Genomic DNA, 17258 nt, shown 5'->3' on the forward strand with positions numbered 1-17258 from the left:
CACTCTAGGTAAAACTAATATTTGATCATTTAACTTTTCAGTTGAAATCCGTGCAATAATTTCTATCTTGATAAAATAGTCAACAGTAATAAGTGTAGAACTTACAGTATTTCAGTAATTTATTGATTTTTTAAAATAGCAAAATATTATGAAAATAAGCAACACTGACCATTGCCAGTGGCAGTTCATACTATTTAGTTGCAGAAATTGGTTAGGTAATAATTCTGCTTCAGCAGCAAAGTCTAATCTAGAATTAAAATAGCATTTCTCTTCTACTGTACAAACTAATCTCAGGTAAGTTACTTTCAATAAATTATGAACAATTAAAAAACTCAGCTGATGTTATTTAAGTTTTTTTTAAACTTCAGTAACATTTTTGTACAGAGCTTAAATATATATTAATGATAGCCCTAATTGGGAGAGCAGCTTGTCTATCTATTTATGGTAAAACCTCATGCACTAATAGCATGTATGTGCAAATCATTGATTCCTTGTTGGGAGTTCAAATTCAAGTGCCTGACCTTTTTGAAAATTGTTCTCTGCTGATATGAGTATGAACCCCTTAGTCTGACAACAGTACATAGGGCTCAGAAAAGGAAAACTGAATTCTGAAGTGCAAGGTACAAAAAGATTTAAAGCATCGGTTGAAACTTGCAGCTTTATCTGCTGCATGTGACTCTCAAGAGTAGATAAGAACTGTAGATTTTCAGTAACCAAGTAGGAGGGAGCAGAGCTTGCTCCTTAGCAGTGCAATGGCTTGCCTAACTTGCCTAAGGGTAGGTTCCAATGTCTCAGTCAAAGGTCTTCCCAGCTAATATCACAAACCATCATGCATGCACGGCATACTCCAGCTGGGATTCTTTCACAAACATGACACTGCCAGTAGTCCTGAAAGCAATAACCATATTGAATTTCACAATCTGATATTGTGCACTAACCCATAAGAAAGACTTAACAAAATATACTGTATAGCAATGTTTAAGTTATGTCACTGTTTGTCTTCTACAAAAAAACTGGAAAACACAAACTGTACACTCGATGTTATGCTATGTTGGTGATGGCACTGAGCAACGACACACAAACGGGGGCAGAGTCCACAACTTACTGGATGAGCAACTTTTCTACACTGTATAATGCTGTTGTTTGTCCAAGTTACAGGGAATAAAACAGCTTGCTTTCATGAAAATGCATCGGAAACCTGCTTTACAGGTTGTATTGTTGCTGATGTCTGAGAAGATTGGAAAGCATGAGATTCAGTAAGGTTATTGATCTTGAAACTAATGACAGTGCCATACAATAATAGCGTCCTGCTTGAAGCATGCTGTGCATCCATTATATACTCCTTTAAATCTCACCATCTTTGGGCATTGCTCATCTAATCATGAAGGGATTGAATAACTATTGTGCTCTGAGCCTGTTAGCAGGCATTTGAAGATCACCTCTGATGCAACTCAACTGCCTGGTGTCCTTCTATTCAGCTGAATAGGTGGATCAAGAGAATTCATTTGGGAGAACCTAGTGAGCCATGTAAGAACTGTTGATAAATAAAGAACACAGCTACACAAAAGGCCCTGAAAACGTCTAACTGTTAATTAAGTATTATTATCACAAGAGATCAAAGCAGAGGTCAATGCTAATGTGAGGCACATTGGCTTGTGTATCATTAAACACAAGTGATCCTGCAGAAGCTGGAAATCCAGAGTAACACATACAAAGTGCTGGAGGAACACAGCAGGTCAGGCAGCATCTGTGGAAATGAATAAACTGTCTACGTTTCGAGACGAGACTCTTCATCAGGACTGGAAGGAAAGGGGGAAGTAGCCAGGATAAGAAGGTGGGGGTAGGGAGGGAGTACAAGCTGGAAGGTGACAGTGGAAACCAGGTTGGTTGTGGGGGGGGGGGGGGCGGTGGTGAGATGCAGTAAGAAGCTGGGAGATGATAGGTGGAAAGGGTAAAGGGCTGGAAAAGAAGGAATCTGATGAGAGGATCACAGGAGGTTTCTCTCATGTTCCACTCTCCCCTCCAATGTTACATGGTGGGTTCTGCGCAATCAAATTTTGTTCACAGTTACTCATAATAGACTAAAGGATACTTAGAAAATTCTTTTCAGACATCTCACCAACCTTCCTTGTTGTCTACACATTTCTCCCTCAGCTCAGGAAAAAAGCCCAAGAAAAACTCCAGTAAATCACCTGCAACCACGCTTGTAAACTTGAACTTCTCCACGTAAGCCTAAGAAGGAAGTCATTAATATTAGCAAACTGGATTTTAAGTTAATTATTTGTAGTTCATAGTAACTAATTATGTTTTAGGATCCATTAGTATGATTGCGAACATACCACATTCCCCATTAAACCAAGGCTCTAAACCGCAGGATGAACTTCATGAATTTAGTTCTGAGTTGTTTTAAGAGGGACAAAATGATAGAAAATATTTACTTTCAATAAATTAATTTATAAAGATCAGAAATTGTATTCATTTCTGGGAAAGAACAGTGGGTTTCAGCTTGAATTACTTTTTTTTAAAAACAGGAATAGTCATAGAGAACCCTTTGGCCCATCTAGTCCATGCCAAAAACCACTGAGTGGCCTCCTCTCAACACCAAGAACATAGCCCTCCATACTCCTAAGTTCCCCCTCATGTTCCCCTTAAACTTTTCACCTTTCACTCCTAACCCATGGCCTCTGGTTGTAGATCCACCCTACCTCAGTGGAAAAAGCCTGCTTGCATTTACCCAATCTATACCCTTCAAAATTTGTACATCTCTATCAAATCTCCTCTCAGTCTTCTACGTTCTAAAGAATACAGTCTTAATCTATTCAATCTATCATTAATATAGGTCCTCCAGACCTGGCAACATACTAGTAGATTTTCTCTGCACTCTTTCAACCTTGTTTACATCTTTCCTGCAGATAGGTGACTATAACTGCACACAATACTCCAAATTAGGGCTCACCAATGTCTTATACAACATCAACATCCCATCTTCTGTACTCAATACATTGATTTATGAATGCCAATATGCCAAATATTCTTTGCGACCCTATCTACCTGTGATGCCACTTTCAATGAATTATGGACCTGTATTCCCAGATCCCTTTGTTCTACAACACTCCTCAGTGCCCTACTGTTCACTGTCTAAGACCTACCCTGGTTGGTCCTACTAAAGTGCAAAACCTTGCACTTGTCTGCATTAAATTCCATCTGCCATTTTCAGCCCATTTTTCCAGTTGATGCAGATCCTTCTGCAACCCATGATAGCCTTCCTTACAGTCCACTACACCCCCAATCTTGGAGTCATCTGCAAATCTCCTGATCTGACCACATTATCATTCAGATCATTGATTTAGATGACAAAACAACAAAGGACCCAGCACCGATCCCTGAGGCACACCACTAGTCCCAGGCCTCTATCACCACTCTCTGGCTTTTCCCACAAAGCCAATGTCTAATCCAATGTACTGCCTCATCCTGAATGAACAATCTTGACTAGCCTCCCACACAGGGCCTTGTCAAATGACTTACTAAAAATCCATGTAGTCAACATCCACTGCCTTGCCTTAATCCACTTTACTGGTAACTTCCTCAAAAAACTCTCATGTTTGGTTAGACGTGACATGCCATGCACAAAGCCATGTTGACTATCCATAAACTTATATATCCAGTCCCTTGGAATACCTTCCAATAACTTTCCCACAACTAATGTCAGACTCACTGGCTTAACATTTCCCGGTTTCTGTTTAGGGCCTCTTTTAAACAGTGGAACAACATTGGCTATCCTCCAATCCTCTGGAACCTCTCATGTTACTAAGGATGTTACAAATATATCTGCTAGGGCCCCGGGGCACTTGCCTCCCGTAGCATCCAAGGGAACACTTTGTCAGGCCTGGACGATTTATCCATCCTAATTTGCTTCAGGGTAGCAAACACCTTCTCCTCTGTAATCTATACAGGGTCCACGAAGTTGATACCACTTTGCCTCACTTCTATAGACTCTGTATCTATTTCCCCAGTAAATACAGATGCAAAGAATGTAACTAAGATCTCCCATATCTATTTTGGCTGCACACATGGATTACTATCCTGGTCTTCTAGGAGGCTAATTTTTTCCCTAGCAATCATTTTGCTCTTAACATACCTGTAGAAGCCCTTGGGATTCCCCTTCACCTTGTCTGTTAGAGCAACTTCATGCCTTCTTTTATCTCCTGATTTTTTTTCTTAAGTGTTCTCTGACATTTCTTGTACTCCATAAGCACCTCATTTGTTCCTACTTGCCTATATCTACTATGCATCTCCTTTTCTTTCTTAACCAGGGCCTCAATATCTCTTGAAAATCAAAGTTCCCTATACTTGTTATCTTTACCTTTTATTCTCAAAGGCATATGCAAGCTTTGTACACTCAAAATTTCATTTTTGAAGGCCTCCCACTTCCCACATACACCTTTATCAGAAACAGCCTGTCCTAATCCACACTTGCCAGATCATTTCCAGTGTCATCAAAATTGGCATCTCTCCAATTTAAAATCTCAACCTGTGGATCGAACCTATCTCTTTGCATATTTACTTTGAAACTAATGGCATTGTGGTCACTGGATGTAAGGTGCTCCCCTACACAAACTTCTCTCACCTGCCCTGTCTCATTCCCTAGTAGTAGATCCAGTATCACAAGCTCTCTCATTGGGACTTCTATATACCGAGGAAGAAAAAGTTCCTGAACACATCTGGCAAACTCTATCCCACCTAGCTCTTCTACAGTATGGCATTCCCAGCCAATATGTGGAAAGTTAAAATGACCTACAATAACAAGATTATGCTTCTTGCAACAGTCTGCAATCTCTTTACAAATTTGTTCCTCTAAATCCCTAGGACTGTTAGGTGGTCTGTAATATAGCCCCATTAACGTGGTCATACCTTTATTTCAATCATGCTATTAAATCATGTCTGAAGCAGATTTTTCCTTAATGATTATTACAAATAAGTAAGGCTTTTAACTGCACTCTAGTTCATTACTGCAATGTGGCGATGAGATTTGTGTAGAAAAAGGTGAGTCTAGGAGCTGGACAGAAGCCAAGCCATAGATGAATGCCAGAAACTCCAAAAGTGGGAGTAGTCTAGCCCACTGAGATCAGATACAGCCGATTCCACAGTGTCAAAATTTAGGTGAAACTAACACAAAAGATAATATAACAGTAACAATGCTTCTTTTGTGGGAGGCATTGCCCTCAGTAGCTCAATTTCCTGAAGGGTTCCGCTTCTCAGTAAGGTCACGGAACAAAGCGGTCAATATAAATCATACATCTGTGCATATAAAATGATATGCTATTCCATTGGACAATGCAGTTTTCTATTAATATTGTAGTGTTTGATGTAAATGAGATGACACAGTTGTTAACATGTTTTCATTTAATTAACATAAAGTAGACCTTAAAAATAAAATTTAAAATTAAACAAGTTGCTTAACTTACTCTAAGGAAAGAGTCAAAGCACTTTGTATCACCACAGAGCTGTGACAGGTAGTATACAAAGCAAAATCCCTTTTCATAGGTGAAGAGATTCATCAGACTGCTGGGATTGACTCCTGTATGGGTATATGGAAGAAATATTACATGTACCCATCTTTGATCACCAAAACATTTTACAAGTAGTAGATTTCTTCGATTTCTTTTGGTCTAATGACTCCATTTCCTTCATACTGCATGCTAGTTCACAAAAGCTTTCTGCACTCGGTTATATAACAAACTGATTTACAATTCCACCTGCTTTAATTCAAGTTACAAACTTCAGTTTACAGCAGCAGTAACACTAACCTGTCATAATAAAGTCAAAAATAAATCCAAGCATTCTGAGAAAATTGCATCTGATCAACAATTGTGAAAATTAAAATCTCCTGAAGATTTCATTCACAACTATTCAAGCTTTCAACTCCTTTTTTCAACTGAGAGTAAAGGAGATGAGCGTTAAGCATTCGGATGACAACCTACCCATAGAGTTGGTGCTGCTTTATCATGATGGAGATGCTATTCACTTTGGTCTCCTCCAGCATACTGGTGTTATAGTGTGTCTGTCCTTCCAGCTAATTCTTAAAAATCTTTTGTAAGGAACTTCAATGGTATTGTTCCAGGATTTTCAGGTGTCTACTGTAGGTGGTCCGTTACTCAGTTCCATACAATAATGGAGGAAGGACGGCTGCTCTATAGACTAAAAGTTTTGTTTGAACCTGTAGGTCGTAGTCTTCAAAGACTCTTTTCCTTAGTCTTGCATAGGCTCCACCAGGCCTACGCGGGTGGTCATTAATCTCTGAGACAATGTCATCTTTTGAGGAGAGGATGCTGCCTGTTGAAGGAAGGTCAGTGAGCCCCTAGTGGGCAAATGAAATGCTTCAAAGATGACGTCAAGATCAGCCCGAAGGAGTTCAACATTATATTTAAAAACTGGGAAGACTTTGCACTCAAGATACACCTGGAGGAAATCTGTCCATTAGGGAGCTACATTGACAGCGACCTCCACTGTGGCAGAGGACAAGTGGCACCTGCAAATTGAGAGACTGATCAATCAAAAACCCAGCCACTAACCACTGCCACCAGTTACTATTGCTCACACTGCACCAGAATATGTGGATCCTGGATTGGCCTCTACAGCTACCTGAGGATCCACCAATAGACAACCCCTTAGTACATCATACCCAGCTGGAGAGATTGCACTACTACTATTCAGGTCTAAAGAATCTACCAAGCAAGTTTATTACATAAATAATCTATCATTATTCACAACACCTAGACTGAAAGTGCCATATTTCACAGAAACTGCCAAATACCAGAGAATACTTGTGAAAAAAAGAGTTGTACTTTGATATCAAAGAGTTTATTTAGTCAATGGAGCAGATTTCATTTTAGTTGCAAAGAGAGGTAACATGGATACCTGGCTCAAACTTCACTTGTAGCCTGCTGACAGGACTCTCATCTCCAAGCAGTTTTAGCTGACGATGTAGTGCTTCTAGTCGGAAAGTGGTTTCAAGACAAGTAAAAGCAGCCCCTGAAAGTAAAATAAAACAGTATTTTTTTCTCTACCTGAAAAATAGCTGTTTTCCTGGTGCTAAAATTTGAATTCTCTGCATCTGACATCATTCTTTTGAATAGGTGGACAGGGCTAGATCCCATGCTTGCATTGTGCCACTTGGAGACATACATTGGGTAACCAGTTGTCTCTTAAGTGTCAGGCTATAGGACAGTACACACTAACATTTTGACATGACGGACTAGTATATGAAATGTGTGTGAATGAAGAGTGCCCCTACGTGCGCAGATAAATGGCTTATTCGTTAACAGTGCTCTGCATCAAAAAACAAAACATTTCCTTTGTATTTAAAAGGAAATCATCTTTGAAGCAGAAAATGAAGGGAATCATATTTATCTTGGAAACAAAATGTTGTGAATTTTAAATCTCAGGAAAGCATGAAGGTGCTGCTTCACAATGCAACACTTTCAATAAGATTATTTGCCATTGTGTTCCTTACCAGCCTGTTACAATGATGCCCAAATCACATGCTGTTAAAATACCCAATCTTTCACCAGACAAACAAAACCACACAAGCCTCATTTAAAGCAGGCCAAATTTTTAATCATTGTTTTCTCTACATAAAGTGCAAAGTGAAAGATAAATAACAAATTCATCTTTAGCTGTCAGCATTTCCAGCATTCCTTAAGGCTCCATAAATAGTTCTACCATAACAACAACCAGAAACAAACACCAGTCAGGCATCTATCCACTTGGGATTTGTGATAAAACTAGAACATGTAAGTATGCCAGTATCTGCACATTTATGGACAGTGGCTTTAAATAAGTCACATCAAATACCAGTCATATCACTTATTATTCCCTTTGGCTGAGTTGTCAATCATACTGGAATAAAGTGTCTGAAGCATTGCCAGATGCTTAACGTAAATATTGCAGTAGATTTAAAGGGACCTGCGGCTATTTCTGAAAGATCTAAAGTGACTATACATCTCAGTTGATGTGGAATTGTTTAACGTTTATCACTAACAACAACGGATTTTGTTTTTATTTTCAATGGTAATTCCAATCAACTTTATGTCATACATCTTTTAAGGAAGATGCAACAGGGTTTTCATTGGAATAGCCCTGTATCTTGATGAAATAACAGCAGTTGGATGAACATGTGGATGACGTGTTGGATAGTGGAGCAGTTCCAAAAGCTTAATACTGGTATTTTCCATGTTAAAATGGCTCAATTTTGCTCCTATTTTCTATGAGGAAGGCAAGATTCATTCTGACTTTTTATCAGCTTCTGGAACAAGAGGGTATATTACTGCAGTCAAAACTCATGAAACCACTGCAGCTGTAAGAACAGCGGCTGAGAAGTTGTAAATAGGCCCAATATCCCACCAGCATTTCAATTCTGTATGGCAATGTTTAATGATATTTTAAGGCAATGAATCCATTTGGAATGGCCTGCTCTGTGGTGTTGCAGAATCTCCAGGACTGTGGTGCTGAACACCCTGTTCTACTTATATTGTTAAGGGGAGCACAGCTAGCAGAGCCTCTGCCTCACAGTTCCAGACACCAATGGCCACTTTCTGTGTGGAACTTGCAGAGTCTCCCTGTGATCACAGCTGTTTCCTCTGGGCTATCCACTCTCCTCACACACCAATGGTACCTGTAATAGGAAGATAACTGGCTGCTGTAAATTGCTCTACATTGTAGGTGAATGCTGGAACCTGGGGGAGGGGATGGGAATATGGGGAGAATGATACAGAGGGTCAGTGTAGATGGGTGGATGATGATCAGGGTGAACTCAGTGGGCCAAAACTTCATACGACTTCAACAGTGTACACAAATAGGGTTCAACTACTTAGGTATTTCAGGTAGACTACAGAAGTACTGACATTCTGAGTGACAGCACCATCCTCATCTGGCCAGGTTAAATAGACACAATTTATTTATAACATCAGTGAAACCCTGAAAGTTCCAACACCAAATGGCTGGGGACCACAAGAGAGCTACCTTAACTACAGCAGTATGAGCATTTGTGGATGGAGAATAAACTTCCATCAAACTTCAGATCAGCTAAACCTCCCATGCAATAACAGTGCAGAAATTTATTGGAAATCAATAAAAGTGCAGATGTTAGAAACACTCTGTTTCTCCTCTCACAGATGCAGTCTGACCTGAAGTTCAATTGCCACTCCCCTTCACCATTCCCATTTCCCTCTCTCACCTCATCTCCTTCCCCATCACCTCGCTCTGGTGCTCCTCCCTCTTTCCTTTCCTCCATGGTCTTCTACCCTCTCCTATCAGATCCCCCCCCCTTCTCCAACCCTTTATCTCTTTCACCTATCAGCATCCTAGATCTTTACTTCATCCCTCGCCTTCTCCCGGTTTCACCTATCACCTACCACATTGTACTTTTTTCTCCCCTCCCCCCACCTTCTTCCTCTGATGGCTCATCTTTTTTTCCAATGCCGATGAAGGGTCTCAGCCCGAAACGACAACTATTTACTCCTTCACATGGATGATGTCTGGCCTGCTGAATTCCTCCAGCACTTTGTGTGTGTTACTGTCAAACATCCTATGTACGGAGAGAAAGGAAAACAAATTGTGCAAGCAATAAAAGTAAGCAAACAGCATGCAGAACAGAAGTTTTACGACAGGTATGAAGCCAGGCATCACTGCAACTGGAGCAGACCACAGCCTCATTTCAGCGCAGAGCAAGTAAATGTCGTGAAGCAGCGAGCAGAACCGGCCCATCGCTTGCTTCCAGTCCCAGCACCCTGACCTTTTCAATCTGGCCCGGCGCTTAAATCGTCCCAACATCGGGCTGTTCCTCATTCTTGAGCTGCTCTGAGGCCCGGACCCCACCGCCAGATTCGTCCCGTACCCGACATTTCCAATTCGGCTCGATGCTTAGTTTGATCAAACATTGGGACTTTCCTCGCTCTCGGGGACATTGCGACTCTGCTTCAAGCCTGCTTCCGCTTGCCTCTCCATTGTTAGCGATGATCGTTACAAATAAAGTGTTATTAATAAGTTATTCAGTACTTTGCTTTGTTTTGTTTGCCACTGATAAGTAGTCGCTGGGCTTCATCAGTGCCACGTAAACGGGAAGCATTTCCAGCATTTTAAGTTTTTGCCCCAATTTATTCCTGCATTTAACCTGCTCGAATATCATTGCAGATATTGATGTAAGCAAGAATCTGTAAGATCAATCTTTTAAAAGCAGGACCCACAAGTTTTAAAGTGAAGACATTTTGTCCAGAGAAGGTGCATAGTGTGCAGAAGAAATGGCAGTGGCTTTAAATGTGTAGCATAACATGTCCAATTCTGTAATATTCTTCTAGGTGTACTGGATAAAACCATTAAACTGTTTGAAGCACAGAAGTGCCTTTAATGGGATCAATCCTTATCCTAGTTACTTCCTTTCAGGCTGTTGTTCCTCAGTTATTGGTTTAGTACCACTTGCACGATCGCTGGCAATCTAGAACCTAGGACTTCAGTCATTCAAAAGGTTTCCAGTAGCTCAGAAATTATTGAACAACGGGTATTAACAATACATTCCTCTCCAAATGCTTCCTTTCTGAAAAGTTTCTCCTGAGAACATTAACTACAATGTCTATATTTCACCTATTTACTCTAAAAGCATGGAAAATTAGGCCTTAGAACTTGACTTCCACTCAATATTTTCTGCATATTATATCTTACTGGGAATTTCTATAGAAAAAATCATAGCCCATGACATTAGAAAAACTTGCACAGTAAAATCTCTCACCATAAGTTTCTGTGGTAATGCGACGTTGTGCATAGGTTGCCAGCCCTTCGCTCAGCCACATTTCTTCCCATGTAGCATTGGTAACTGCATTTCCAAACCAACTATGTGCAATCTCATGGATAACATCAATAATGAGAAATTCATCGCTTTCCAATATGCAGGAAATAATGAACGTCAAACAGGGATTTTCCATTGCAACAATTGGAAAAGAGGGTGGAAGGAATACAACGTCATACCTGAAGGAAAAACACATGGTCACATTTTACAAAAGTTATTTTCTTACAAGCTTCCAATGAGGCCACAAAAACCAATAAACCTCAAATATAGTTAGATTTAGATTGATTAATTCTGTTTGATTACATCTAATCAAACATATGGTCGCTCCACCATTGTGCTAAAGAACAAAAGGAAATCAAGCTGGCTTCCACCTCCTAATAACTATCCAGTGATTCTTACTCCTAAAACACATGGGTGAATGCCAAGGACAAAATACAATTCTATCTTCTGGTGTCTCAATGCTTAAATACCCTGCGTCTGTTAAACCACATAGTCTGGGTTCCCAAATGCTGGGTTACTACATGGATATGCAACTGAAGGCTTCTTAGGCAACTTTTGAATCATACCAAGCATAAAAAAAATTGAATCTCCAAGCAGGAGAAAATCTAATACCATCTGGACAGTAAACAAATTACAGGTGGCCCCTGTCTTCCCGAACGTTCACTTTACGACACCTCGCTGTTACGAAAGACCTACATTAGTTACCTGTTTTCACTAACAGAAGATGTTTTCACTGTTACAAAAAAGGGCAGCGTGTGCCTGAACAGCCAAGCTCCTCCCCCGGAATTGCATTCTAACCGCAATTGCTTAAACACGTGCTTTATCTCGATTTATTTTGTGCATCCATTAGCAAGATGAGTTTTAAGGTATCAGAAAAGCCTAAAAGAGCTCGTAAGGGTGTTACACTTCTAGACATAATTAAGTGTTTCGATCATGGTGAACGAAGTAAGGACATAGTCCACGCGTTGAACTTGCCTGTGTCCATCATTCGCACTATTTATACGCAGAGAGAAAGAATTTTGAAAGCTGCCGATGTTACTGTTGGTTCTGCTCGTAGCAAAGTGGTCTCTCTTAGTCAGCATCCAATAACGGAGAAAATGGAAAGTCTATTGCTTGAGAGGATTGATGGGTGTACAAATCGTGGTGTTCCGTTAAGTTTTCTTACACTTAAGGAGAAATCAGTCAGTCTTTTTAATAAGCTGAAACAGAAAGCACTGGACGATGGTGATGAAAATGTTGCGTAAGTGGGATTTAAAGGTAGTCATGGGTGGTTTGATCGGTTTCTGAGGCGAGGGCAGCTTCATAGTTTAACGTCTACCGGAGAGAGTGCTTTGGCTGATACTGAAGCTGCCGAAAAGTTCCCAGCAGAACTGAAGAAAATAATTACAGAAGGAGGTTATTCGTATAAGTGTTTAACTGTGACGAAACTACAATTTATTGGAGTCTTCCTGATTCCGGTAAGTGAAACAACACTGTACATACATTATTTCTACTTTATATAGGCTGTGTATTTTTATGTGTTATTTAGTATGATTTGGCAGCTTCATAGCTTAAAGGTTACTGGAGAGAGTGTTTCTGCCAAGAGTGCTTCCGCCAAGAGTGTTGCCGTGAGATTTTTGCTGTGCTAGACAGTGCTGCAGAAGAGTATTTCTACTTTATATAGGCTGTGTATTTATCATATCATTCCTGCTTTTATTATATGTTACTGTTATTTTAGGTTTTATGTGTTACTTGGCATGATTTTGTAGGTTATTTTTTGGGTCTGGGAACGCTCAAAAATTTTTCCCATATTAATAAATGGTAATTGCTTATTCACTTTATGACATTCCGGCTTATGAACCGTCTCATAGGAACGCTCTACCTTCGGATAGTGGGGGAAACCTGTATTCTATTAGGCCAGAAAAACTTAAACATTAATTCATGTTTGAGTTTTATTTTAGTTTTAAGACACAATACATTTATTATGCAGAGGAAAAATGGGAGAGGACTTGTCCGAGGAAGCCCTGATTCGACCTGAGCACTAACTGCCTGGATTTTGTCACTATTTCTTGGTACTTTCTGATATTGGACACCGTGGGTTTCCTGTGCTGGAGAAGTATCTCAGCACTTACACTGGGAAATCTGCTGCCAAGCAGATCATGTGCCAAGCTCGACAAGGCATAGGCACACACTTCCATTAAGATTATAGAGCTGCAGCAAAGAAAGGGAAGAATAAGGTGAAGCAATAAACAATCTGCTGGAGGAAGTCAGTGAATCAAGCAACATCTGTAGGACAAAAGGAGTTATTGACATTTCAAGTCAAAACTCTGCATAACACAGGTTCCGCCTGCAGATTATTTTGTCTTCAAAAATAAGTTGGTAATTCTTTTACACAATTGCTGTGTTTGTTGTCTTTAATTATTTAAGATACATATAATTGTTTAAAATTAGTTTTTCAATGTTTCAGAAATGTTAAAAATGTTGCAAAATATTGACAGATAACTACCAGAGGCTTTCAGAAAAGTTTTATGAGACGTTTTAATCCACCCACATCTCCTATTGTGACTTTCAAAGTTCTTCTGACGCACAGGGTCTTGTCATTCAGCTCCAGCACCATCCAGCCAACAAGATCACCCCTTCCAACCTCACTGTTCTGTTAGAGGAGATGAAAAGTGCATGTAGGGCCCAGACAACAGGCCAATCTCAGAAATATTAAGACTATTTGTATTCTTCTTTACAGGAAGTGCTACATCTGCTTTCCACACCACAATCCTGAATAGGTGGAACACCACAAGAGTATTCCTAGTTCCTGGGAGTAAAATAAGGTTGGTATCACAGAATTGGTGACATAATATACCAATTTCCATAACACTGCAACTGTCTCATGGGCAAAGTTTCAAGATGTGAAAAAGCTAATTAGTTTCCTTTACAACAGGAAACAGTCCTGACGAAGGGTCTCGGCCTGAAACGTCGACTGTACCTCTTCCTAGAGATGCTGCCTGGCCAGCTGCGTTCACCAGCAACTTTGATGATTAGTTTCCTTTATTACCTTTCCCACATATAAGGTCCGAAGAGATTCTCTGCAGCACTCAGCCATCGCTCCACTGTACCATTGAGTTTTGCAGTTGCAATCTTTAATAAACAAGGTTCAGCCCAGACTCTGCTTCTGTATGTAAATTCAAATACATGATTTAGCAATATAAAAACCTGAACAATCTGAACAAAACCTATGCATTTCTTTAATGAATTAATGGACAAACCAAATAGGTAATGAAGGTTCTTAAACTAATTTACAAACATCATACTTAAATCTCAGATGATTTGTAGTTTCTTAGGAATTTACAAAAAAAATCAGCTGATGCAACCTACACAAAGCTGATCTCTTGTAGACAGCTGAGACATTCATGCAGTACTGTCAGTCCGGCTCCATTGGGAATACTCAGGCAGGAGTTAGATAGTTTTGGCTCAAGACCTAGTTCTGTTTTTGAGCTCATAATTGGGCTGATAATTCAATGCAGCATAATTTGAGCTATAGTACATAATACCAATATGCCATCAAATCTCTCGGTGATACAAATCAGCATTAAACTCGAGCTGACTGAAGCTCATGTTAGCAGCCTAAGCACGAACTGCAAGGTCTGAGGAGTGTGGTTACCGTAAGGTAGGTACAGCAATAGGCAGATGTTCTAGTAACAGGTTGGGGGGAGTTATTTGTGATTAGCAAATGACTCTGAGGAAGCTCAGATGGGTTCCAACTCAGGCTGAGAATTAGAAAAAGCATTTGGCAGTGGTGGTTGTGATCTTAGGTTGACTTGGAGAAGTTCCCTCGTGAGATCAAGGTTTTAGATACTGAAGATATCTCTGTTGGGCCTGGATACTAGAGATCTTGAAACTAGTGCATTTCACAAGGATAGCCAGCACCTGTTATACTGGGGAAATCTATTGCAACAAGAATGTCCTTCTTGAGCTCTGACCCAATGTGTCAGCTGGCACACATCCAGCTAAAATTGTCTAAAATCGCTACCTCAGAAATGGACACAAACTTAATCTTTGCTAACTAAACACTAGTGTGATTTTCCCTAACCAAAACCTAAAGAGTTTTACTGAAATTGCAGAATGCATCATAACAATCTTTCTCTCCTGCAGCACAAACTCAGGGTTTAGATACTTATCAGCTTGCTTTGATAATGCTGCCAAGACTATAAGGAACTGCAGAGAGTTATGGACACCCCTCAGCACATCGTGGAAACTTGCCTGCCCCCTATTGACTCTGTCTTCACTTTACAGTGCATTCATAAATCAATCGAAATAATCAAAGGCACCACCCACCACAAACACTTTGTCTTCTGCGCATCACCCCCCCATCCCCCGTGGCAGAAGATACAAAACCCTGAAAGCACAGGCCACTGAGTTCAAGGACAGCTTCTATCCTGCTGTTATAACCCTATTGGATGGTCTCCTCATACAATGAGATAAACTTGGCCTCACAATCTACCTCATTATAACCTTGCACCTTATTATCTGACTGCAATTCACTTTTTATTAACAAACAAGAGAAAATCTGCAGATGCTGGAAAACCAAGCAACACACACAAAATGCTGAAGGAACTCAGCAGGCCAGCAGCGTCTATGGAAAAGAGTAAACAGTCGACATTTCGAGCCAAGACCCTTCATCAGGACTCATCTGTCCTGAAACCCTCAGCCTGAAATGTCGAATGTTACCACTTTTTAATTATTGCTTTCTATTATTACATTCAATTATTGTTTTCCTTTCTACTACAAGGATATTGCCTGGACTTGAGGACCTAAGTTATAGGGAAAGTTTGAATAGGTTCGGACTTTTTTTTTACCCTGGAGCGTAAGAGAATGAAGTGAGATTGGTAGCAGTATACAAAATTATGAAGGGCATGGATAGGATAAATATCAGCAGGTTTTTTCCACTGCGATAGGGTAAGACTAGATGTAAATGTCATAGGTTAAGGGTGAACAGTGAAATATTTAAGGTGAACACAAAGGGAACTTCTTCACTCAGCACGTGGTGCAAGTGTGGAACGAGCTGCCACTGGAAGTGGTGCATGCAGGTTTAATTGCAACACTTAAGATAAGTTTGGAGAAGTACATGGATGGAAGGGGTATGGAGGCCTATGGTCCAGGTGTGGGTGGATGGGACTGGACGGAATAACAGTTCCACATGGATTAGATGGACCAAAGGGCTTGTTTCTGTGCTGTAGTAATCCTCCGTGATTATCTCAAAGCAGTGTTTTAATGAAATGCTCTGGATAGATGTTATGCAAAGCAAACCTTTTACCGTACCTCAGTACATGTGACAGTGATAAGCAAATTTACCAATTTAGTAGTAGTAGATAGATTAGATACTATTTTAGAAACATGGATTTTACATCACTGCGTACAGCTATCAGGAGATTAAGTAAACATATTGGAAACTTCTAGTGGAAAGCAACACACCACCATAGATAATTGTACTTTGATTCAACAAATCTAGAGGTTTCAAGTTTGTGAGTTTTGATTGGGGTAGATATGGTTAAGGGGATTAGATTTAAATCAATGGATAATTAATTACAAATAGAGTATGAAAATCAATTTTGAGTTTTAAAATACAAAACACTTACCGTGGACCAATATCTGCAGAAATCAGATCTCCAGCTACCAAGGCCAATAGGTAAGCAGGAACTGGATATTCCATTTGGAATCGATATATGTTCTCTTGCTCATCAAATGTGCTTCTCGTTGCACTCATTAGTACTTTGATACCAGGTGGAACCTAAGAAACAAAACAGAATTAAAAAGAACTTTATTTCCTCTGGTACAGTATGCTTCATATAATCAGGGGCCTAGATTAAGTATTTAACATCATGGATGCCCAGCATAAACTGCAGAAACAAAAAATTCATTCTCCAAAGTCAACATCCTACACTAGGAAACAAGCCAGGCCCAAAGTCCCACTGAACTGTGACAGCACAAAAATATGCATAATAAACAAATTTGTTTAGATATTCAGCAAGAAGTCTGGCATGACACACTAAGCCTGATACTTAGGAAAGGATCACTCACCACCAAGAAAAAGAAGATGGATATAGAAACATAATGGCAAACTTGGTTTCTTTTTTCTTATGGATTACTAATCATGGCTCTGTTCTATGTACTGCCACTCTACTAAAATTATGTAAATTTATGGAAAAATCCACATTCCAAGTTGGAGATCTATCCTTCACTTTCAACACCTATTAAACTGGGCTCTTGTCGTATTTCAGAAGAGTTTCATTTAAGCATTGAATTAAGCATTCATTTAAGCTATTTTAGACCCATTATATTTTTGTTCAGTCACTAGTCTGTTTTTCTCCTTTCTGCTGTTGCCTATGCTTCTTCTAATTATACTAGACACATTGATAAAATGTGCCAGAGTTCTGATTGTGAAGGA

General features: G+C 39.8%; 1 protein-coding gene across 1 annotated transcript in view; it reads right to left on the reverse strand.

Moving 5' to 3' along the window:
• rnpepl1 (arginyl aminopeptidase like 1) overlaps positions 1-17258 on the reverse strand; it is a 72812-nt gene that overhangs the window by 8837 nt on the left and 46717 nt on the right. Inside the window, exons 3-8 of the mRNA XM_072255195.1 lie at positions 16450-16601; positions 13869-13985; positions 10784-11019; positions 6919-7032; positions 5466-5578; positions 2124-2232 (exon numbers count right to left, since the gene is read on the reverse strand). Coding sequence (XP_072111296.1) covers positions 2124-2232; positions 5466-5578; positions 6919-7032; positions 10784-11019; positions 13869-13985; positions 16450-16601 — 841 coding nt within the window. The remainder of the gene's footprint in view (positions 1-2123; positions 2233-5465; positions 5579-6918; positions 7033-10783; positions 11020-13868; positions 13986-16449; positions 16602-17258) is intronic.

Source organism: Mobula birostris, chromosome 4, assembly GCF_030028105.1.
Source record: "Mobula birostris isolate sMobBir1 chromosome 4, sMobBir1.hap1, whole genome shotgun sequence".
Taxonomy (NCBI): Eukaryota; Metazoa; Chordata; class Chondrichthyes; order Myliobatiformes; family Myliobatidae; genus Mobula; species Mobula birostris.